At 33.5% G+C, this 25,655-nt stretch overlaps 2 protein-coding genes across 2 annotated transcripts; one reads left to right on the top strand and one right to left on the bottom strand.

The window, feature by feature from the left end:
• Positions 1-253: 253 nt before the first annotated feature.
• Positions 254-4,018, bottom strand: LOC132549347 (7SK snRNA methylphosphate capping enzyme-like). The gene is made up of 4 exons (XM_060213276.1): positions 2,336-4,018; positions 1,746-1,964; positions 1,337-1,463; positions 254-659 (listed from the first exon to the last, which is right to left on the bottom strand). The coding sequence occupies exons 1-4, from the start codon at positions 3,713-3,715 to the stop codon at positions 340-342; spliced, it is 2,046 nt and encodes a 681-aa protein (XP_060069259.1). The 5' UTR covers positions 3,716-4,018; the 3' UTR covers positions 254-339.
• A 1,746-nt stretch (positions 4,019-5,764) lies between these two features.
• On the top strand, positions 5,765-24,912 carry LOC132549360 (uncharacterized). Its single transcript, XM_060213289.1, has 18 exons — positions 5,765-5,839; positions 6,138-6,278; positions 6,875-6,952; positions 7,766-7,908; positions 8,160-8,256; positions 8,816-8,918; positions 10,035-10,263; positions 10,891-11,087; positions 11,704-11,886; positions 12,204-12,311; positions 13,616-13,730; positions 14,393-14,468; positions 15,321-15,440; positions 16,721-16,801; positions 18,505-18,580; positions 21,040-21,258; positions 22,552-22,638; positions 23,915-24,912. The coding sequence occupies exons 1-18, from the start codon at positions 5,765-5,767 to the stop codon at positions 24,910-24,912; spliced, it is 3,126 nt and encodes a 1,041-aa protein (XP_060069272.1).
• Positions 24,913-25,655: the final 743 nt, after the last annotated feature.

Below are 25,655 nucleotides of genomic sequence, written 5' to 3'. Positions count from 1 at the left end.
TGACTTTGCGTTCTAGGCGAGACAAAAACCATTTAACCATGTATTAAGAATATATTTCAGAAATTGCACTAGTTAATGTGTTAGAAAAGAATATTAATATTGCAGCTGAAATGATTAAACATTGTGGTACTGATAATAATGCAACACTTCTGCCTGTTACTCCTCCCTAAGATCTGGTTCTTATCAATGTGATCATTAACGTAAGCCATTTTATATAGCATTAAAGATGGCAGTTAGATTCCAACAAACACAATTTATATCAGTGTATTGTATTTACATCTTGATAATGTTACAATTCAAAATAACCAAAAGTTTCTTCAGTTCTAAAACCCATTCATTCTACTGTCTGCACTCTTCTGCCTCTGTCGTATTTAGTGTAACAAATGTTTCCATGGCTTCAGAAGGTTGATCTGGATTTGATTCTGTTGAAGCCTTCACTGCTGTATCGATTGCAGAGTTATCCTGTTTTGGGCTGCAAGTTGTTGTCTCATTATTAGTTGCCGAGTTATCCTGTTTTGGGCTGCAAGTGGTTGTCCCATCAGTTTTTGAGTCCTGTTTCTGGCTGCTAATAGTTTCATTATTAGTTGCAGGTTCATCTTGTTTTGGGCTGTTAGCTGCAGTTTCTGCTTTTGTGAAGAGCTGGATAGTCCTGCGGAAACCTGGAAAAGAGATTAATAAATTACAATTCTTTTCTCCTCTGCAGAACAAGAACTTCTGATCTAAAGGTGCCAAGCAGTGCCATAACATGATCAAAAATTTGTTTTACAGAACTTTTACTGTGTATGTACCTTTGCCCAAAAAATATTATCACATACACACCCTTATCACACACCTCCAAATTGTTAAAATCCAACATCACTAGCATCAGTTTTAAAGAACTCTCCTATACAATATACACATTGAAGGTGGAGTAGAAGACACCTCTAGTTTCAAAATACCAAGGAAAAACTGCTACCATATTCCTTGGAAACTTGACTGAATATTTTGAAAATTACAACATTAATGTATCCTGATACTGTATTTGAGCACAAGTTCATATACTTGTATAACACCTAAAGAATTTTACAACTGTCAAATTTTTGAAAATTTCTACAAAGAAAGGAGAAGAAAAAAGAAAATTTGTATTACCCTTATGGTATGTGGTAAACTTTGCATCAAATGTAATATCAACAAGACATTTCAATGTTTTCAATCATCAACATACTTGTGGAATTTCCATTGTAATTTTGTCCAGTACCCAGGGAATATCTACAGGTATCCCCATACCTTCTCACACCCTATCAGGGAATTTCGATGAAACAAACATGTACATAATATATTATAAAACTATACATACCTTTGGACTTGTTGAAGGGAGTGTCTACAACCTCACAAGTGGAGAATCCAACCTCTTTAGACAACAGGTAGTCTGAGAACTGCTCTGGCTTTAGAGAAATTCTTTTGAAGTTCTCAAAAATCTCCGGCTGAAAATACATAAAATTGTTTTCATTATTCTATAGAGCAAAGAACAAAGCAATTGAAACATTTACTCCTATTTGATCTTTTTCAACGACATGATCAAAATTGTTTCAGTTATTAAAGTGAGCAGTTTTGGAAATCTTGTGTTCCAAACTTTCATATATTCAATTTCCCTGATTCAAATAATTGGCAATACACATTGAAATTTATTTCCAAGGTTTGACTTGATAAATCACACATTATGTTATTAGTTCTGAATGGTGGCCATTGTAATAGAAAATATTTACTGTGAGCTTCTTCTTCTTCTTGTAGGAAGACCATGGCTGAGGCTCTAAGATCAGCCGTCCCCCTGGCCGCAGCTGCCGATAAATTCTCTTAAACATTCGCTTTAGTCCATCATCACCAAAATTAAGGTGAACCCATTTGGTAAGACTTAGAGCTAAGATGACATCATAATCTTCTTTCTGCAGTTCCAGTAATTCTTCTCTCTCCAGTACATAGTTACCCTGTAAACATGCGGACATTGATTTTGTGCTATATATGAACTGACAATATATTGAGCACATGTCTGTTTCAAACTAACGGTATGATACTACTTTTCCAATTATGTGAGCATGCAAGTTACATTTTCAATTTCTTGATCTAGTCTGAAAACTATCAGAGTTACAGTTCCTGCTTTGCTGTTTCATAAGAGTAAAGATTGGATCTATTTCTCCTAGAAGAAAATCAATCTCTAGCTCTTCAACAGCTATTTCTTAAAACATTGTACATTCTTTGGTTTTAATATTTCTGAAAATACCAATATATAAAAAGAATTGTAACATGTACAAGTTTAATTAGTGCTTTTTTAACGTTTATATTTAACATTGATATTTACCTGTACAAAGACAACATTGTGTGGAAATTTTGGAAAGCTGTAGACTTCATTCACAGGTGGAGCAGCAATTGGACCATAATTCAGAGTATTGGAGATTGGAAAACTTCCACAACCCATATTCTCTTTTGAGATGTAATGCCTCACATTTTTCCTAGCAGCAGCAATCAGACTAGAATCAATGTCAATCCCTATAATCTTTCGAGGATGCATTTCTTTTGCTATAGCCAATGTCACATGACCAACATTGCATCCAATGTCAATTGCATCCTTTCCCTCAAACCACTCTTTCCTGAAAGACATTAGCCTGTAATCATCTGCAGTGTCAGGATTTCTGTACCCATAATATCTATTGTAGTTGCCATAGACGAATTTTCCTTTTTTAGAAAACTGCTTGTTTAAACTTGAACAAGAAGCTGTCTTTTCTACAGGTTTTTGACTAAATTGTCTTTTTAACTTTTTTGGTGGTGTGATCTTGTCTAGATCTAGCGATGATCTTGGAGGACTTAATGATGTTCTCAAAATTGATCGCACCACTGATGATGATGGTTCAGGTTTTGCATCACTCATGCTAAGTGTCCGCCGTCGGCGTCGGTAAAATGAATTACTAGGTGAAATCTGTGGGACAACAGGTGAAACTATCTTATCTGCATTAGGAACATTAACTGTCACAGTCTTTGAATTTTCTGTCTCTGTTGATAATGCAGATACATTTCGTGTATCTGAAGCCATTTGGACGGCAGTGTCATCATCATCAATTTCTATTCTTAATGCTTCCAGAAGACCTTTTCGTTTCTCAGAGCAAGGCTCTTTCAAAACTGATGCTGACATAACTGATGATGCCGACGTGTTTTGACTGCAGTCTCCTTTTTTCTTATTTTTGTGTTGGCGCTTTTTCTTGTTGCGATTAGCACCTTTCGTTAAATTCCAGTCCTCATCTAAATTAAGGTTCAAAGGGTCAGTGATGTTTGTTGGAATATGAACCTCAACCTTTTGCCTATGAAGTGGAGTTGGCAAGGGTGAGGACACTGGAGTTTTCTCATTTAACACCTTGTCAATTTCCTTATCATTCATACTATTCAAGTTCAAAGGATCATTGATATTTCCTCCAAGAAGAAATTTTGTTGGAAGCACTATTGTTTCTGATGGCATGGACTTGAGCCTTTTCCGCTTGAAGCCAAATGTCTGGTGTTGTTGATTCGTCTCTGCACGAAACTGGCTAACGCGACGTTTCCGGACCTGTTTCCCTTCATTCTGGCTCTTATTGTCGGCGAATGAAAATTTTCTCAACGGTGGAGATTGGCTTGTTAACTGCTTCTCGCCACAATGGAACTCAGTGTGCTCGAACTGAGTCCGTGTCGGAGTCTTCACTTCGACACTCATTTTAAACGTTGATACAACGAATATGTGTTTTTATGTTGACATCAGCACGTGTACGACATAAATACGATTCAGTTCCGCCACCTAGCGGGAAATTACTTCACTAACAAAGTCGGACATCAAAACAGTGAATTGACCTACATATATGCCACTTTATATAGCATACCAGCATAAAGCATTCTTGAAATATGTAGTTTATGATGTTTACTTAACGTGAAATGTCCCATAAATGAATCAAGAAATGTCTTAAACACCGCTTTCCAGAAGGAATACCGCTTCAGCTCTCCTGCCTGCTCCGTGCTCCTGCCGTAGCAAGTGCTCTATGTGCGCATGAACACCGCAATGAGGTATGGGAAATAACATTCGGAACATAATCAAACGTAACACTTATTTGGATATAAAACCACGAGTCATTAGTTCACAGTCGAACGGCGTTGGCTGTCGTCTGTTGAATGTAAACATCGTTACTTTGCGGTTCAAAACTTCATACTTTACTGAAAACTTAAAGTATTTATACAGTAGAGTAAATGGTAAGTAAAAAATATTGTTTTTGTAACGAATTGGTTCAACACGTAGGGATACTTGAATTGATATTGATGTCGACTAGTTTTAATCTTACTCAGTAACGAGGGCGGGAAATTCGGTTTTTATTCTTATTCACATGAACCATATACACTGACAATGCGGTGATGACGCTGACCAACACTATTTCAGAAAAAATAAGGTTATCAGTGATATTTGGGACTGAGAATAAAATATTTGAGTCCTAGACTCATGATTTTTCCTGTATGACTGATTAAATTTCAGGAGTGTTCAATTCTGAAAACTTTACACTAGCCCAAGGGCTAGTGAACCAATTTTTCTCACTATCCCTGATCAAAACTACTAACGCCAATTTGGAATTTTTCAATTAATGCTGAATGCTGTTTTTTCCATGATTTTCTGTTTCATCAATAGAATTAATCACATCTGTGTTATGCAATAAAGCATTAAACATGTATAAATGAACAGTTTTTCTAGTTTCTGTACCATAAATTGACAATTAACATGAAAGAAATTAATTGTATACCACAGTTTAGCGATTCACCCAGAACTGCTACTTTCTAGACGCATGTAATCTATTCTCCCATCTCATTTCCACTGGGAAATCTATAAGGTAACTAAGCATACATTGGATCTGAACTATTGGTGCTAATATAAATGAAATTGTTATTCCTTTATTTCTCATAAGGAAATGTGTGACAGTAAAAGTTTTTATTTGTAAATTTGCAATTTTTTAAGTTTAAAGCCAACAAAGTTACTGAGTATGTATATTGTATATATATATTGTATATAATGTATATTTCAGAAGATGATGTTGTAAACATCTGTCAAGTATACATGTCTTCATTTAACTTAACTATTTTCTTATATTATCTGGAAAGCCAACATTGTCTTATTTTGATGTGAACATGTCTTGTGTGATGTAACACCTATCAAAGCAGTAGCACTAAGCACAAATGATCTTGTTTCAATTTCAACAGCATCAGGAATTCCTTAATTTGTAATTTAGAACCATATATCCAACGATCAGTGACATGTAAAGATACTGTCTCTTCATATTACAATCCTTATCTAAATTACCCCTGCAATTCTCAAGCTAGTTTACCAACAATTTGATACACTTAGATGAATGCATTTTTCACATTTGAGAATCTTGATGGACTGATGGAAACCACCTGTGGTTGTAAATTTTACTATCCTGACTAATGTGTACAGAAACAATTTGGCTTTTAATGCAGATTAAGAACAGAAAAAATTCACTAGCCCATGGGTTAGTCAGTGTCTCGGAACAGCAAGCCCCAACCTGAAATTTACTAGCCCCAAGCGTCGAGCTAGCAGAATTGAACACCCCTGAATTTGAGAGCCCACTACAAGATCTCTTAGTAGGAGGAATCATCAAAAGTTTAGAAATTATGTTCTGGGCTCATCTGAAAAAAGAATATACATAAAATATCGATAATATGAATGTAATTATGGTATATAAATACATTTTTTTGTAAAGGAAGAAGAATGGAGACTCCAGAGAACTCTAGTATTTCCAAACTAAATAATTCACAGGATTGCCAAGAATCGACAGAACTCGCAGTATGCAATCAGCAAAGTCTTGATAATGAAGTTGGTATTCCTATCTATTTTAATGTTATTAAATCACTTTTTTGTTAATAACAATAAAACTGGGGAATGGTTTGGGTAATGCTATCTTATTTCATGTACAGCGTTTGTTAAATAAATGAGAAAGTATTCCAAAATGTGTATCAATAGGAATTTTGATATGTACATTGTGAATTTTCTGTAATGCATGATGATATTAAATAAATAAATTGTACCAGGTACTTAAGATGTGAAATGTTCAATACTGATTTTCCTGTTATGACTTATGTAGGAGTCCATTCATCACCTTGAGGAAAAAGAAGGTTCACCATCAATGAATAACTATGAAAAAGCAAAGAGTCTAAATATCAACTTAAAACAGAAGAAAATGAAAGTTGGATTTCAAGCTCCTAAAAAGACATCAGCAGAAATGGTATACATTATACAGTTTTATCATTTACTAAATTGTTGTCCCAGCCCCTATAGGTATTGAAAGATAATCAGCGCCAACTACATTTCTCCATCATTGCTGAAGATTTCATTGCATTTACACATACTCTTTGTTTTGTATATACATCTCAAGTTCATTTCTACATTTATTTTGTCCATATGCACTGAACATTGAGAGTAGAACCACTCCCCTCAAACCTGATTTTGTGATGTGATCTAATTTTGTCTTTCAGTCATAATGATTTTTTATCTTCACTTTTGCATATTACAATATTAAAGGTGAAATTGAAAAGGCAAAATTGCAGGAAGTCATATCTAAATAATCTGAAAAGAACAAAGATCCACTAGAAGATTAATGTATTAGCTTTGCAATGTACATGTATATATTCAGTGTTTAAGTTTCTTAAGTAATCCAATTCCATTTATCATTCATAGTCATTTACCTTATGTATATATTACATATATCAACGGAAGGACATGTCACATTTTTAGCCTGCTGTCATCAGATGGTGAGCTGTTCAGTCAGTGGTCATGACATAAATGAAAGTTGATTGATAATGTTTTTTGTACATTCTCAAGGAATCAGATGAAAGTTTGAAGAATGACAAGGATGTAAAATCAGAAAAGAAGAAGCCCAAGAAATCTGGAGAAACACAGGTTAGAAAGTCATTTTAATTCCATGCTTTTACAAGGGTAAACACATTTTTCAGGTTCATTATAACCTTGTTGTACTGCCACCCATTGTACTCCCAGCCTTGCCTACCACTATCAGTTTTTTTTCAAAATGAATTTCTCTTGACATATGACCATGGTGGCTGATTGCTTAACATATCTCACCATCTTTGTTACTAGCTCTCAGTATCGCAGTCACAGCCTTTTCCCCTCTCGCCAGATCTGGTACGTCCTTTAACTAATCTTGCTGTTAATAGGAAGTGAAACAACAATGAAATAAACCTTCCTGACACTTCAATGCGCCATTGTAATTCCCTTTGTGTGCTCCCGATAACACTGCCATAGCACCACCAATGTTACCTGTGACATGGTCATCACAGCACAGCTGACCAAGTTCATGGATCAGTTATATACACTATGTATACAAATATACTTTTGAATGTGTGTTTTAGTGTGTTGATGTAACAGAATGTCTTATACATATGTCTCATTATTTCACAGATTTAATTTTCATTGCCTTGTGAATGTACTGCAAAATAGTGAAAATATCATTCATGTTAAAATATTTGGCTATACAGTATTTTCCCAAAACTGAGGAAAATGCAGGAATAACTTCCAAATTTCTAAATATCACTATATTTGCTCAATTTGCTCAATTTATAAAGGCCACAGCGGACTATAAAATTCATACACAATATAATAACACTGATGGTCTGAAACAAACATTGTATGATCTTGACTATGTAAGAAGTAATTTTGCTGGAGAATTTTGTTGTATGATAATATCTGACTTCACAGGAAGGTGATGAATCAAAAGAAGTGAAGCCGAAAAAATCAAAGAAATCAGTTACAAAACAGAAAAATTGTGCTGATAAACAGAAAGATCCTGTAAAACTTAAAAAGTCCAAGATACCAAATGTGGCTCACAGTGTTCAAGCTCCTTTTTCTGTAAGTCAAAGAAATAAAGATGAAAAAAATTAACTCAGAAATGGAATAATGTTTGAAGATGACAAGCATAGAAACTTAAAACTGAATTTTCTCTATTTTATCAGTAAATAATCACGAAGATTTGAAATGTTGACTTACATATAAAACTGAATTCTTGTTTCCATTTAAAGCCCTTCTGAAGGTGTATATTTGAATGTACTTTTGAGTTGTTCCAAAACAGATTTGCCTGTGTAAATTTTTATTTCCCGTCAAATAATTCAATTCAGACTCCTGCTTCAACTGACTGTAGTAAAGATAGCATTGCTACAGAAGTCAAAGGAAAAGGACAGAAAAAAACTGAGGTAAGGATTATTATATTTTGCATTATTCGATTTTCAATTTACAAATACATTAGAGCTGAAACGATTGTTCAAGTATTTGTTAATGAGGTCAGTTTCCGGAATTTTTATTCTTCAAATTGGGATTGTTACAATGTTCAGTTATTTCACCAAAAGATAAAGTGACTACATGTTGTTTTTTTTTATTGGTTCTGAAATTTTGCACAATTTCAGAAAAAAAGATAAAGAGCGTTACTTCCTTTTTGCGAGCATTACTTCCTTTTTGCAAGTTATACAGATGGATTTAACCCTAATAAAGTTTTGTTGAAGTCATTGGTATAGCTAATATAAAGCTCCTGAAGTATTTCTGAAATCTGGCAGACCTTATTACATTGTCATTGGTTAATACATTTTAACAATATCTTTGCTCTCTGTATAATTACATGTGTAACATGTATGCATGTGTAGTGCTCTTGTTTAATCTAGCAACCTTAAATGCAGACCATGTTTTCAGAATTTTAAACCTACTTTATAAATCTTCCTATTCAAAAGATTCACATTATGGAAATTCTTTTCCTTTCAGAAGAAAGATGACTGTACACCAGCCAAATCTTTGTCTGATGAAGAGTGGGAGCAACTCTTTCAGTCTGCAATTAATAGAGTCAGGAGCACACCATCAGAACAATGTAAATATTAACCTGTCATTTACCAGCATGCCTGTCAACTTATCAATCATTTTAAACTTTTATTTGTCTGGAGATCTTTCACTTTTTAGGAGTTTAATTTTACTGTAATTTTTATTAAAAAATTGCATTTTTGAGAATAACTTTGTAAGGAGTATTAGCATAGGATGATAGGATGACAGTTTTGATGGTATGCAAGTATTGACACTGGCTTATTATCATCAATGTCTCAATTTCTTTTTCATGACACTTGAAAGCTACTTAACCTTTAACTTTATAATAAATATTGGTTTTCTCTGTCAAGGCCTCTTGTTTTTAAAAACTATTTTAATCTTGTCCAGATCTCTTCACTCCCTCAATTTTCAACGATTCTCCATCAAACTTGGTTGGCTTCATCACCATGAGTTGACATGGAGTTGTGTTTTCCTGAACAACATTTTTATTTCGAAGAGCTATTAATCTTTGTTTTGGTTTTTCCTAGTATTTTAATCTCGACCAGAAATCTTCCTAATTGTTGATTAGCTTTTCACAAAAAAATGAGTTGTATTTTTCTTTACAATGACTTGTTTAAGTAGTGTTTACAAGAGTTATTACTCTTTATTTTCCATTATATCAACTTGAGATTCTTTCCCACAGTTTTGAATTGACCTCTTTGATATTTTGAACAATATATCATGAAAACACGAGACACTGTTTGATCAGTTGCAATTTTATTTTAGTAATTCTGAGGGAGTGATCTGATTGCCTTGTATATTTTCCAGTTTTTTTTTTTCTTGTCCAATGATTCTGTCCTTAGTTTTAGACTGATTTCTTTTGAAATTTCTTGTCATTTTTGAAAATGATTTACAATTAAATAAACAATATTACATAGGTACTGGAATTTAGAAAACAAAAGTTATAGCTTAAATAAATCCTTCTTCATGTCATTAAAATTTCATTTGTTGGCTTTCTAATAATGACATTTCATTTTTAATAAAGAAAAGATTCTTATCTTTGAAAAAAGCTCTGAATGATTTAAGATACAGCCATCAACAAATTGATGAAATACATTTAAGCTGTCAAAATCAAAAGTGATCTTCAATGGTCTGCAAGTCTTAAATGTTATGTTTTCTCTTGCAGTATTCAAACAAGATGAAGAGCCAGAACAAAATGTGGTCTCATTGAATGAGAATGAGGTGCAAAATAATCATGAACAGAATGAAGTTGAGGATAGCAAATGTAGGGATGCTGATTTAGAAGATGACAGTGGTGTAAAAGTCAGTATATCCAAGCCTGAAGTTGTGGGCCCAGAACAGATTCAGGAGAACTCCGGGAACCATGATTTACCTGTTGTAAATGAACACATACAGTAAGAAAATTTGATTGAGAAGCAATCACTATTCTTTGTGGAAAGCAAGAAAATAGTCATTAAATGGGGAAAAAAATCTTCAGTTGACTGTTCATTGTTTTACATATCCCTAATTACTTTGTAAATAGCCGATATTGTCTGTCAATGCTCCCATTAAAGAAAAATCAATAATTGGGCTTAGTCATATAGACATGATCACTAAGTCAAACAACCTCTTCTCCAGGAAGTTATCATAGCTGTCCATGACAGTTTGATAATTTACTTGTCTATATATTGCCATGAATGTTTTGGACTGCTATCTGTAGGATTACTGTCATAGATCTCCAGTGAATATAGATTTAAGCTTTAAATATATTCCATCCCATCTAGTGGTAGAAAAATTCTGTCGTTAGAAAGAGAATTCAATGACAATTTTTGGTCATGTACTATGTAAGAGAATTTCATAAATTTGAAAATGTAGGATGGGATTTTTTCTATATATAATACAGTAGATTCTGATATTATTTCAGTGAAATTTTCAGCAAAAGCTCTCAAATCCTATCTCGTCATGGAATTTATAATATTATATATAATTCTGGGTTTAGAAGGCATATAATGTGGCATTCAATAGCATTCACAACATTGTAGGATGATAGAGTGTGAACAAGTGCAAGAATTGAATGAGAATACACCTGAAGGTAGTGAATTGGAATTCAATGGTGAAGAAGATAAGAAACATCAACACACACCGGTGGTCCAATTGAAAAAAGCTATAAAAAAGGCTGACAGGAGCAGTGCTGCAAAAATTCTAGCACCAAGACAACTACAGTTTCCAAAACCAACAGGTAAGAAATTCATGTACATGTATTAAAAGATTAATGTAGATAATCCTATAGAGATCCCATTAATTGGACAGTTGCATATACCGGTATTTCTTGCTATATTGATTTTTCAGCCCACCTGGCCCATTTTTTAACTCGCTTGGCGGAACCTACTTGTATCTGTACCTCTGTTTGTTATCTGTCCAGTGTCAACTTTTCCATTTAAACAACTTCATGGTCTTTGGTTGGTGGATTCTTGACAAAGTTTATTGAAAGAAATGACCTTGACCCATATTTCAGGTCACAAGGGTGAAATTTGTTAAAACATAACCAAAAGTTCTAGCATATTGATATTTAGCTGGTAAGTTCTTGGGATGAAGCTGTGACCCATGACAGGGCAATGATCTGTCCTGTTGAACTTCATTTGAGATATTCAGTATGCCTGATTGCATTCTGAACATTCTGTTATCACCACAGAATTGTTATAACTTACAGCATACAGCAGATAGTTATAAGGTGAATGAATGCAGCTGGTCATTGTGGCTGCACTAGATTGATTTAATACAAAATTTCTTGAATGTGATTTAATACAAAATTTCTTGAATGAAATATGTTCATGTATATATTTTTATTTCTTTAGAAGATTGTGAAAAGCCAAGAAAAAAGAAAGACTGCAAAGAAATTGAAAATGAAGAGAAGAAAACTTCAGATGAGATCAGGAAGAAAGAAAAAGGGGAAAAAATCCTAAAGAATGAAAACGACAAAGATTATACTCCTAAAAGTAAAAAACAAATGTTGATGGAGAGAGAAATTGAAGAAACAGGTAAATTCTGTTGATGCTTTGTTGAACTCAGTATTTTGACCAAATAAATACCAGTTCAGTTCTCAAATGTAAAAGCCTTATAGTGTTGACTGGAATACATTTACCTGAACTGAAATGGTTAATAACTTTCAAATTATTATATTCGCATCACAAGTAGATAGCTTTTCAGTGACTGCAAATGTAATAGTTCTCCTTCATAATGCAGAGAGTTTTATGTGACTTCAATAATAATAAGGAAAAATTCCACTTTTCAAATTTTGTATGGAAATGTAAGTATTAGGGGTTGTCAAATATAATGTTACTTTTATTTTCGCCAGGGACATGGGTACAATGCTCCAAAACCACTTGCCACAAGTGGAGATTACTTCAGGATATCAATGACCCTACTGAAATTGATGAAAGGTGGACCTGTGATATGAACAAAGGTCAGCATCCACACCAAAAGTTTGAATATTCTGTTTTCTATTCTCATGATGGTGGGCTGTCAAATTGAAGTATGATCGTCTGTCATTGGTCCTTAAACAATTCCTGTTATCACTTTTTCTTGAGAAGTGTTTTATGGTTCATTTTTAAATTTCTAATGTAGGTATGCTTTTTGTCCATAGTTGTTCCCTTTAGATTTAGGGTATGATCAGAAAAACAAAATGAGTGACCGGCAAGGAACTTTGATTTTAACTACAGAAATTTGCTATCTCCATATCTCGATGGATAAATCATGCATGTTTACTTTTGTCCCTAGTTGTTCCTTTTGATTTTGGGACTGAAACAAGTGGCTGATAGGCAGCCATCTTGAATTTTGACAACAGGGTTTGTTATCACTGTTTCTTGAGAAATACTGGATAGATATTTCCCAAATTTCCTAGGTATTTTTCCCCTTGGTCCCTAGTAGTGTTATTTTTAGACTGATCAGCTTTGGATTTTACATTGAATGTTTGTTATCTTGAGAAATGCTTAATTTTATCGGTAGGTTACCTTCACTCCTTAGTTGTTCCTTTTTATTGGGGACTGATCCAAAAAAACTTCTTTTTAAAAGGCCGAAAGATGATAATGTTTGATTTGACGATTAAAGATTATTATCATTATTTCTTCAGATGAACTATCAAATTTCATATTAATTAAGAGAAAAATTAGATAAAAGAAGAAAAAAGACGGGGAAAAAATCTGACTTTTAAGAACAAATTAAGATGCATCAAACAATGGTGGGCACCAAGATCCCTCTACCTGGAATTTCTAATTTGTTGTCATTTATGAAGTTTTATCCAATCAACAGAAATAACTCCTGTTACACTCACAGTACCTTTACCAGCTTCTTGGAAGTATGTAAATAGAGGTATTAGTGAATACTTAAACTAATTTACAGCTGTTTTTGACTTTTTCATGGAGTTTCCATCAAATTTGGTATATAGAAGTCTTTGCATCTGCGGGAGGTAGTAGTTGTCTTCAGGATGACAGCTCTACATGAAATTATTGTCTTCATTGATACCAAACATCCTAGGAAAGACCCATAAGGTTTCATAAGGAATGGACCACTGAATTGGAAAGTGCATTTGTCCTAATTCTAAAATCCTTTCTTTATAATTTGTTATAAGATTTATCAACTTTTTCCTGTACACTCAAACTTTTAATTTTAAATTTTAATATATGCATGTAGTTGTACTTGATTGCAAGTGTTTTGTGACTGGAAATATGTCCTGATTTAGATGTAAATTATCATGGTTCTCATTTTTAGACTCAACCTACAACAGCTGTGAAAAGGCAGAGCAGGATTATGATGAATCTGAACACTTCTACACTAAATATTCTGAGGGGAGCATTGTGTGGGCCAGGATGGTTGGTTATCCATGGTAAATGTTTTTCATTCTTTGATTTCATTAAAATTGTTACTAATTTTGTATTGCTCCCTAACATTTTCAAGGAAGGAGATATTTGCTGCATTGTCTGTCATTTTCATCCATCATTTTCGTTTCCAGACCACAACTGTGTGTACATCAGTTACATGCACTGTACTTAATTCAACGCCCACAATCTCTATCTCCAAAACAATTTACAATAGGAAAAAAAAAATCACTGCTTTTTAGCATACATGTAAATTCAGCATATGAGTGTTAAAACATAAATGTAACATGTTAAAACATCATCTTTTCCTCATCCAAGCTCTCCATATTAACATATTTTATATATATAATACATAGCAATCCTCTAGTTAAGCTGTATTGGGGGAGCATTCACCAGCTCCAGAAACTCTTTCATGATTTTGTCCAATATGTGGAAAATTGACCACTGTTGCATATCAGAGGTATACAAAATGTTCCTTTTACTTAAAAGAAAATACATATGTAAATAATGAAATGTTAACACAGATTTGATCTCACAATTTCTTTCATGATACTTGATAGCTATCCTTTAACATTTATAATAAATATTGCTTATCTCAGGTGACCATCAAGGCTGCTAGGCCTCTTGTTTTATTGGTATGGGTATTCACTGTGTCTAAATGACTTTTCAGGTGGCCAGCTATGGTGGAGATTGATCCAGACACAGAAACATTCTTCGAACTTGTATCAGAAAACAGCATGTTTCCAGTAAGATCTTAAGCAAATACCGTGGACTATCATGGTATAGTCCAATATGTTTGAAATCTTTTCCGTTTTATATTATATGCTTGAAAATCTCCTCTAAGCAACATACAAGAGACATAGTTCTTGCTTTCCAAACCAATTTGGGGTAAAGTCTTTAGAAACAAAAGCTGTCTGGTGTAGAGATCATTGAACTACACTTCTCCGAGAATTGAAAGCTGTCTCATGAAGGGAACATCACACCATGAAGTACATTGTCCCGTGTTGGAACATTGAGCCATACATCTCAAGACTTCACCTTAGGTTTTAAAGTTGGATGCTCTACCAGGTTTTTATTTCCTCCTTATCAGTTTTGTAAACATTATATACCTATGGATATAGCAAATGTTTTGTAGAAAAACATAAAATTCTGTTTAATATTTAATCCATAAAGGGGTGAGAGCATTAGCCTTTGTAACCTCAGGTGAAGATTCAAGTGGCTTGGTTTAACACTTCCTTCTTGTGGCAGTGTGTGATTCTTGGGTATGAAAAAACTCTTTGTTCTTGTGGTGTGTCCAGTATGTTGTTCAGTAAGGTAGCCACCAGTTGCTTCAAGGAAAACCCATGCCTGCCTGTTCACGAGGCCATGAACCTAGCAAAAAAGAAAAGATAAGATAAATAAAAATGAAACCTATTCCATTAACTTTCATTTATTATATCAAGGAAAGTTATGAAGAGAAAATTGATATTTGTTAAATTGGTTAAGTTTCTTTGTTAATGTTTACCCAGCATAAAATTTTCATATTATGATTATGAAAATGATAATAAAAAGAAACCTTCCTATATAGAAATTGTAACATCTATACACTTTGTCTCCAGAGTCACTACCATGTAGTATACCTAGACAACAAAGTTTCCCGTGCATGGGTGAAAGCTTCAGCAATTCTACCTTTCCACCACAGAGGTGAAGACTTAAACAAGAGCCTCTATTTGACTAAGGTAGGTGTACCAAAAACAAAGTATTATGCTTGCTATAGCTCCATTGTTAAGCTACCCTGACTGTTATAAAAGATATTGGAATATTTTGATTTTGAATGCTTTTCTTCTGTCTTGAGCCCACCTCATCTGATAATTGGCTGATAACAAATCATTTTGTGTCCATGGGCTGTCACCCTGACCATTCATGAATAGTTCTTTTGATAACTGTTCCCAGATACTGTCACAGGATCTTTCAGAAACGTAAGGAATATGTCTTACATTTGCATATTACATTTTGAAATTGAACACTAGCGACCATCTTGATTTTTGTAATTTGAAATTTGTGATCAATCTTGCTCAAAATTAACAGGTTTCTTTATAAAACCTATGGGAGATGACCATTATAATTCTTTGATTTAATTGCTTAAGTATTGCTTGATTAGATTGATTCAATATATATAGATGTCAATGGTTTTATGGTTGATGTTCCTCAAAAACTGAAACTTCAGGGAAATGATCAATATGCAACTTAGTTTTCGTTATGGAGACCTTTTTAGTTATTTCAGCCATCTTGTAACAAAACTGTCATCAAAACTAACAAGGTATGAATATTGAATATATGCCTCATGTTTTTACGCTCCCTGACGGAAGAGCATGTAGTTGCCATTTTGTCCGTCTGTTTGTTCATGCATTGGTCCGTCAGTCATAGTTTTGTTCAGATCATATCACAAAAACAATATGAGGTATCAACATGAAACTTCATAGGTTGATAAATCTTGATAAAGAGAAGTGCAGTGTACAAAAATAACAACTCTCTTTTGTATGATTTAGGAATTATTGATACTTTTTTGTCTGGACATACTAAAAGAATATGTACAATGCCAAATAAAAGGCCAGGCAACTTCTTAATTACAGAACTTTTTCCCTTTGATTAATTTTTGTGTCAAATAAAGTCATTTTCAGGCAGCATTAATTTCATTAGTTTCACTAATACTCTTGTGTCTAACATATATTAATGTGACCAACATGAAAATTCATATAATTTTTTGGCACCATATTTATTGCCACCCAATATTACACAGTAGTATCATCTGATTCTTTGAGATCCATGTGTCAAAAATCAGCAGTGAATTTTTGTATTGTTCCAGTTTACTGGATAAAGTATGGTGAATATGTGCTTGATTCTATGAAAAAAATAACTTGTCATTTTTGAAAAGAAACACATTTGATAAATGTTCTGTTTTAACACCTTCAGATGATTTAGCTCTGTATGCTGGTATTTTTATTGTTTCTTAATTTAGAGATCAAAAGGACCAAACTTCAAGAAAGAAATTGATGCAGCAACACAGAATGCATTATCTGCTCTTGAACTCCCTACAAAGGTTAGACAATGTTTCAAAATTCTCCAACTAACATCTTTTAGCATACTGGAAATGTATAGAGTATGTGGTACCACTGATCTTCAGAAGTAAAACATTTGATATCAATACTTCATATAGACATTTGTATTTACATTAATGCTGTTCTGACAAGCATTGTTTCTGATAAGGAAGGGTGGGAGATGCTAGTTAAGATATACCAAACCAGTGATAGTTGGCACTTCTTGCATAAGACTAAATCCCACCACCAAGTATTCATGAGTGCTTCCCACTTTTTTTAACTTCACTATACACTGTTTTTACAAAACTCATTATTAGGAAAATTTGAATGAGTTTGTTATTCAGGGTATCAAGGTTATCATTAGAAAATGAAATATTGTCAACCAACTCAGAACTGGATTTCTACTGAGGGATTCTGATACAATATTGCTTCTTTACTAAGTACTTAATACCATGAATGCATTAGAAGGGTCACAACATTCTCCATAACAATTCATAAATGGCTGCTGCCCAGTTGGATGCAAAGCAGGAGACAGCCATAGAACTTGTGCATAGACAATATTCTTCCATGTAGCTGCCCAGAGAATTTTTATAATTTCTTAATATATTAACAAAATCAATTGTTACAATTTAATTATATTATTTTATTTTTAGATGTCAGACGATATCAGACTTGCACGAGTTCTAGAAATAGTTGACCTAGATTTGTTTAAAATATTGACAACAAACCATCTTAATTGAATTATGGAATCTTCTCCAGAGAAACTCAATTCATCACCCGATGAGATCAACCAAAGCAAGATTCATTGCTTAAATGGATCAAACTTGCAAGATAATACCTCAAATGAGCTTGTAATTCATGTTTCTAAGGTCAAAGTCGCTGTTATTATTTACAGAAATTTGTGAAATACTAATGAAACTTAATTTGCTTGAGAACAGGTATGCTCAGGCCTTTTTATGCACCCCAAAAGTTTTTTGGGGAACATAAAGCTGCCGCTTTGTCTGTGTCCAACCATCTATCCTTTCCTGTCCTTAGAATAAATTTGGATCATGAAACTTGGTGTATACGGTGCAAATACTAATGGAAGTGCAGTATATAAAATTCAGGGCTCACATCTCCTAAATTACAGAGTTATTGCCTGTTGAAAAATTTCATGTCTTGCAAGGATAATGGAACTTGGTGTATACCAGCACATTTATCACACTAAGACAATGTGCATAGTACCAAATTTTCAGGGATCCGGAACTCTTGATTACAGACTTATTGCCCTTGGTTAAAATGTCTTGTCCAGAGCATAACCACTTCCATTTAAGCTAGGTTAATGAAACTCAGTGTATACGTTTATCATACAAAGGCAATGTGCAGTGCACCAATGTTTGGGACTGCAAACCCTTAATTACAGAGTTATTGTATTAATAAGAAGAAATAAGTAAACTTCTTTGTAAATAAGAGACTTAGAGTCAAGATATTAGGTCAGTAGCCTGCTAAGATGATGGTTTTTTATGTGTGTGAAAATGAATTAACTAGCCTGCTTTCAAGGTCACATAGGTTAAATGTGTTCAAGACTTCAAATATATAATAAACAAAAACTGATTGTGCTCTTCAAAGTCCTCTCTTCCTGAGCCTTCAATCAATATACAATAAATGGACCTCCTGCTTTATTTTCACCATTTCATGTTGTAAATGTGTTTTTCCTTTCTTTCAGGAGAGACTGAAACAGTTTGGTTTCAGTGTTCGTTATAAAGGCAAGTGGGGTGAGGATGAGGTGAAAAGCAAAAAAAGTAAGATTGCAATTCTTTTTCTTGAGTTTAGCTTAAATAAACAATTACTCATTGATTAAGTTGCATGAATACATAACTAAACTGGCTCCATTTATGTGCAGATAAAAAGATTAAATTATTACAGTTGAAAAAAAATGCTGTTGTTGCTTGATAGAGATAATGAAAGTTGTAGACAATGTCCAATGGTAATTTCATTTTTCACATTGGGAAGCACTGATCACTTAAGATGCATTTTGAATGTATTGCAAAATTAAGGAACAAAAGCATGCATGAGCTAGGACATGTTAAATCAAATTTTACTTGTACATATCCATATCATAAAAAAACTATGTATCATTGTTGAAATTTGAATTTTGTACATAAATGTATATGTTAATCTTTGAGTCATAATAACACATGCACAAAGAATACCACATCAGTAAACAAGAATGGCTTAACATGCATGGCAGATGGCAGAGATTGGGACTTGTATTGTATTCTGATGGATTCACTGACAAATTGACCAAGTGGAAAAGCGTTGCATGTTGATTACAATGTGTATCGCTGGAGTGAGACTTTTACAGAAACGATGGCTGCTTCGTGATTCAGAATTAAATTAGAGTTATCAAACAACGTCTACTTATCCATTTATAATTTGGGTGCCAAAAAATGGGTGTTAACATACTGTTTCACTACATTCTTCTTCACCATTACATGTGTTTATGTATATAGATGAACTGCCTCATTTTCAAAACTGTCAGATGATGTTACCAGATCTAAATTTAAGAGAGGTTTCCTGAACGACTGAACATCTTGATATCATAGAAGCATAACAACATAAAGAGTAACGTTTTTACAGTGATATCCCACTATTTTCAACAAAAATGGGGTTTACATGTATGGCTGTGTACACAGTGGATAAGTAATATGGGATCAAAACCTTAAAAGTAAGCTGTTAGTAACCATAAACAAGGCCTCCGAACTGGTCAGTAGGGAAAGATTTAGAACATGTAGCCTACAAGAAAATTTGCTCAAGGTAAATATTCTTGCCCTTCCAACAAAATATTAGTCTTCTCCCAGAGTAACATTTGTCCTATAATCATAGCAACATAAGTTTTTTTTCTCTAACTTGAAACTGCGATTTATTAAATCAGCTAATCTCATGACGACCAATTGTGATCACCTTTTGGTCCAACTTTTCGCTTCGTAAACTGTCTTCAATTTTACTAGAAACCTTTCATGGCCAATAGCGACCAAAATTATAGATAAATGGTCTCCGCCCCCTGAAGGGTGGGCCAAAAGTAGTCAATATGACTCAAATTTCAAAAATCTTTTTCTCAACACCTAGATATTGTAGAATGAAAAACTCTTCATGGATTAAAGGTTCTTTAGGTGCTTTACAAAAATTTTGAATTTCAAAAATACAGGATCTCACATTACCCCCTGGGGAGAGGTAAAGCTTATTATAGTTTATGTGGGAACATCTCATTTTGGGCATAGTTTAATTATTTGTATTCAAAAATTCTTAACGATGTGGTTCAAGTTTTCCTACTTTGTTAACGAAATTATTTCTATGACATGTTACATGAACAACAACAGAATTGTATCTCAAGTGACATTTAAGGCCCTTGGGTCTTTTGTTTTCATCCTATTGACAAAAGGACGAAATGGGCAAAAGTTATACTGCAACAAAAAATATTCTGTATACAATAAACAAAATTGATATATAAATGATTCTGTTCATTTAGAAAAACTCAAGTCAACATGCATTATAAACAAGTTAGATCTAGATGATCATCTCCCTTTGACTTAAGTTTATCAGCTGAAATAAATACAGGTGGCAAATCAAATGTATACTCTAGAGTTGTATAATTTAGGGGTTCTCAGTAATTACTGATGAAAAATCAAGAAAACATAACATTTAGTTTGATAGAATCTCGATATGAATTTTTCATATTAGGTATGAAACACATTTTAATTCAATCATTATAACAGGTCCAATTAACTTAACTGAAGTGCTGTCCCTCAAATTGAAACAGTTTCTTTTCAGTGTTAATTTTGAGTTAACTCCCTTTACACACCTTTATAAGTGAATTTTCCTTGCTTATTTCCTCTAGGGTAAAATTCTTTCGATGAATTGTGCAGAGAAGAAATAGTCAACTGTTGAAAAAAGTTCACTTACCATAAATGGTCGTTTGTACCTGTTTAAATCTTGTTATAAATATTTCCAGAATAGTCAAGTGAGAAAAAATTAATCTAAAAGTTTTGTTACCCTGGCAGTTATATATACATCCAGTGTATTTTAATTGCTTCAGATTTAGTAACCACAATGTAGGAGATCTTATTTTTTTACTTCTGAATATCATCTGAAAATGTGCAATTTGGAAAAATATCTGCATGAAATATTCTGTCTCGCAAACCAAAGACAAGAGATTTGTTAAAAGTTGAAATTGAACTTTAATAACATTTTGCTTCAACAGTAAGGAAGCATTGCAGAGTTAAGTTGACCCCAAAGAACAGCAAAAAGAAGCTCAAGAAACCTAAGGAACACACCACAGGCAAACAGCAAGAGCTAGTCATGTACATGTTGGACTCCTCCACTGTGGATGAGATGCTATCTGAGGAACCAGAATCTGTCCTGAAGGGAATAGAAGAGGTGTTAGATTCCCTTGGAAGTGAGATACTGAGTGATGTTAATGGTAAGTCTTCAGTTATAGGTGTCTTACAGAGTATTGAGAGAATGTATTACCTCACCTGGGTTCAAGGGTGTAGTTTGTCATACACCTTGCTTCAACTTATTGGGTCACCTGAGATAAAGTCTCAGGGTGACCTATTGCGATCCTCTTTTGTCCAGCGTCCTGCATTGTAAACGTTTAATATTTTCGACTTCTGAGAAACTCCTGAACCAATTTCAATGAAATTTTACAAAAACCTTACATGGCTAAAAGTGCATTTAAGAGTAAATGATGTGGTCCTCAACCTTCAGGGGCCCGAGGGACAGAGCCAAAAATGGGTCAAATAGACTGAAATTTCAAAATTCTTCTTCTCAGATCCCAAGTATGGTAAAATCAAGTACCCTTCATGGATTAAAAGGCCTTCAGATGCTTTACCGAAATTGTAAATTTCATGACCCCAGGAGAGAAGGGGAGAGGGGGTTAAGTTTACTATAGTTTATACAGAAAAAAATCCTATTTTTGAACATGAAATGCACATATTGAACTCTTGAACTCAGCTGACCCCTGGTGGAAAAAATGGGTCAAGTTTAAATTTCAGATGTTCTACTGTTTCTGGATGGAAGATTTTATATAAGAAAATTCAAATTCCTTAAAACCACTTCTCCTGACTAACCAAAAGGTGCAGAGGTATGGTATATAGTTGATAGATTCCTAGAATAAAGCTCAATAAAAATGGCAAAAATGACCTTGCCCCTTACAGAGGTCACAGGGGTCAAATTTGTTGAACTATTGAAACTCCGGATGAAGTAAATGATGCAGAAGCATGGTTTTTGGTTGATAGGTTTCAAGGATGAAGTGCAGCAAAGTTTGCTGAAAGAATTGACCTTGACCCACCTTCAAAGTCACAGGAGTTGAATTTGTTAAAACATTGACACAACTTCTGTTAAACCAAAAGTCTGAAAAGCAGGTGGATTTGGTGGAAAGGTGTTTCTAGGTCAAAGTCCAACAAATTTTGAGAAAATAAAAGAAATAGCAATTAAGTTTAATCCAAGTCACAACTGTCATTTTATAGAGTTGAGTACTATAAGCTGTTTGTTGTGGAAATTGGTTAAGACTGATTGGATGTACCAACTTTGAATGTCAGTGGTGTACATGTAAATATATTTGTGAATATCAGGTGAGTCATGCAAGCCCATTGGGCCTCTTGTTCAGTTTTGAGGCCTTGACCTAATCATGATTTCTCTTTGAACATTCTGATGTTACTTAATGTTTCCATGTTATTTTATACCTTATTACTTTGGCTATCTTTAGATGAAGACTTTGTTCCAACAATATCTGAAGACAAGATGTTCACAGAGTCTACTGAGACCAGAAAGGATGTTTCTCCTTTAAAGAAACCTAAAGGTAGGTCAATAAATCTGTTAAATAGTGGGTAACTGAAGAAGGCAAAGGATATGAAAAGTGGAATACTGGAAGGATTCTTGCAAACTGATTTTTGTCAAGTGTTTACTTCCTTTTTCTTGTTTTGTGTTATTGTTGATGTACCTAGTAGTTTAAATTTCATCTTATTGTTGATGTACTGCATATTTGGAATTTTACAACAGCTGTTAAGTTGATTTACTGCTTTAAATGTAGACTGAGTTTTGATAAGAAATCAGCAAATTCTTTTATGTATATGGAACAGCGGAAAGCTCTGAGAGGGTTTAGAATACATTATATAAATTCCATATATTTTTAAACAATTGTGAAACAAGTTATAGGCCTGAACATAAGTTGGGGTTGGGTGATACATCCACTCAGGGAATCGAACCATGGACAGCTGGGTCAAAGTTGTGTGCTTTACCACTGTTCCACCCTACCACTTGTTGTTAGATGCTGAACTGGGCCTTTCAGATTGTTGTTTACTATCTCTTTTTCTCCAGAACTAATTGTGAAGGGATCTTCTTTCATAATAAATAAATTATATTGGTTTTTCTGTATGGGACCTATAGAAGCATTCCATATTTGAACTTTTCGAGTGTTGACTTGTCAATCAATCTTTTCAGGTCAGTTTCATGCCAATTAGAAGTCTAAATTACTCATTTCACAAATTTGAGCATATCTCAAGCACTGTTTAAAGTAGCTTCCAGCTACAACAAAATTGTCTCAAAAAACTTTCAAGATACTGGTAACTTCTTAAAAACATCTTTTGTACATGAAAAATGTAGCCCAGTAGTGCATTTTTCCATATCTTTCCTGTTTTTGTGAAAAAATACAGTTAAGTCACTCACCAGTTCTATATTTAACATGTAGTCTAGTTACACAATCTTCTATGTTTTTGCTGTTGTATTGGAAATGTTTGTTATTGTTTCCAACAATGACAAAAATCAAATGCATGATTGTTAGGTCATCTGACCCAGGGTCATGATGATCCATAGCCATAGTGCTTCGTAAGATTTCATTCAAAGTAGACAAAAATAATCCTTCTCCTTGTTTTAAGTTTTTGTAGTCAGATGATCATTATGGCCTGTGGTCATCTTGTTTTTTGAGTTTTTTTTTCACTCAGTGTTCACTGTCCATATTTTTTCTTGATAAATTCATCTTTATTTTCAACATTTCTGTGGGTTGCAGATCTGGATGACTCATCCTTTGTTGTACATCATTCAAAGTAATTATTGTATATTTCCTTATCTATTGACAGGAATAAAAAGGAAATCCACATGCAATGAAGGAGGGACAAAAGTCTCTAAGAAATCTGGAAAACAGAAAGATGAAGATGTGTACGGAAAGACATTAGAAGAAAGGAAAGGAAAGGTGAAAACGATCAAAAGACGGAAAGTCAAAAATGCTGAAAATAATGGCAATTTCCCAGTTGAAAATGCAGAAATGAAAACTAATGATTGTAGTCTTTCAAAAAGTGATGCTTGTGATACCATAAATACAGTTTCAGCAAGGGAAAATCATCTCGCAATGAAGTTTGATAGTGATATATTTACTATGGAATTAAATGATGAAGAAGTAGAAAATCCTCCTAACGGCAGACAGAAGAGTAATTATGTAGCAAGCAATCCCCCTTTCACACCCGAGAGAAAGTATAAATCTGAAGCAGTAGCAAAGCCAAAGAAAAAGAAAACAAAGAAAAATCTTTTTGCAGTTCCAGAGACAATTTCTAATGGGAAAGCACTGGGTGAATGTACCAAAAACAGTCCTGATGAAACAGTATTTCAAAACAAATCATTTACAAAGAATGCTTCTTCATCTAATAAGGAGGATTTGTTAGAAAACAAAACACTTGAGGCAACAGAAATAACCTCAGAAGAAATTCCATCACAGAATAATGAAAAGTGTACGAAGAAAGATGATGGTAAAGTTGTACAAAAAAAAATGCCTCAAAAAAAGAAAGCATGTTCAAAAAAAGTCTCATTTTCAGCACCTGCTACAGTGACAGTGGAACTTAAGACAGAAATTTCACCTGTGAACAATGACAATAATCTTTTGCCCTGTAATGATGAACAAACAGTACCAGATATTCACTCACAAGAATCAGATGAAGAAAATGGATTATTACTAGACCTACCTGTATGTGAGAACAATTCTGAAATACAAGAAATCAAAATAACATCTGTATCTACATTGCCTGCAGCAGTTGACACTGAAGATATGTATGACTCTGACCCCTTTGATTTAATGGAGGAGTAATTGACGAGCAATGCCTTGAAAAAAAATTTGTTTAAATTTAGAAACTATCAATTAAGGTATTAGAAAATGGAAGAATCGAAGTTGTTGAACTGTTCCACTTCTCTAACACGATATTAAATCCTCAAAAAAAGTCTTAATTAAAAGCATTTTTTTCAATACTTTATATGATCATATTACAAATTGCATTAAATACCCATAATTCAATCTAGTTAAGGATGTATTTGCTTCAGATTTCAATGTCATATTAGAGATAAGAAAATTTCTTGACGTTATGAATTAATTTTAACTATTTTATTTTAGTATGAAATAAGTAATATTTATTAAATATTATGTTGAAAATAGTTTGTTGATAATATTATTTTTTATGTTTGTTAAGATATCGAACCTATTGAAAAATATTTATTCAAAATAACTTGATCTTTACAACTGCTTGTTTTGAAATGACTTCATGAATGGCTTTTTTTTTGCCTTGTATTTGCACCTTCATGACATGTTTAAAAAGTTGGCATTGCAATAGGACATGTTTAAAGTAATAAATAGACTTACAAACAATTATGGTAATATTACAAATTTTTCAAAAATATATTGAAGTCATGTGATTAACATGCAAGATATCATTTGTAAAAACAAGAAATGAAAAACACACTTATTAATATGTATACATGTATATGTGTACCAGTTATTACAGCAAAAATCAACAAAGTTGATACAGAATTCAAAATCATAGCCAAGTTATGAATATT

Source organism: Ylistrum balloti, unplaced genomic scaffold, assembly GCF_031769215.1.
Source record: "Ylistrum balloti isolate Yb309-2 unplaced genomic scaffold, AGI_CSIRO_Ybal_v1 Utg370056, whole genome shotgun sequence".
Lineage (NCBI taxonomy): Eukaryota > Metazoa > Mollusca > Bivalvia > Pectinida > Pectinidae > Ylistrum > Ylistrum balloti.
This window is presented reverse-complemented; position numbering and strand designations above follow the sequence as displayed.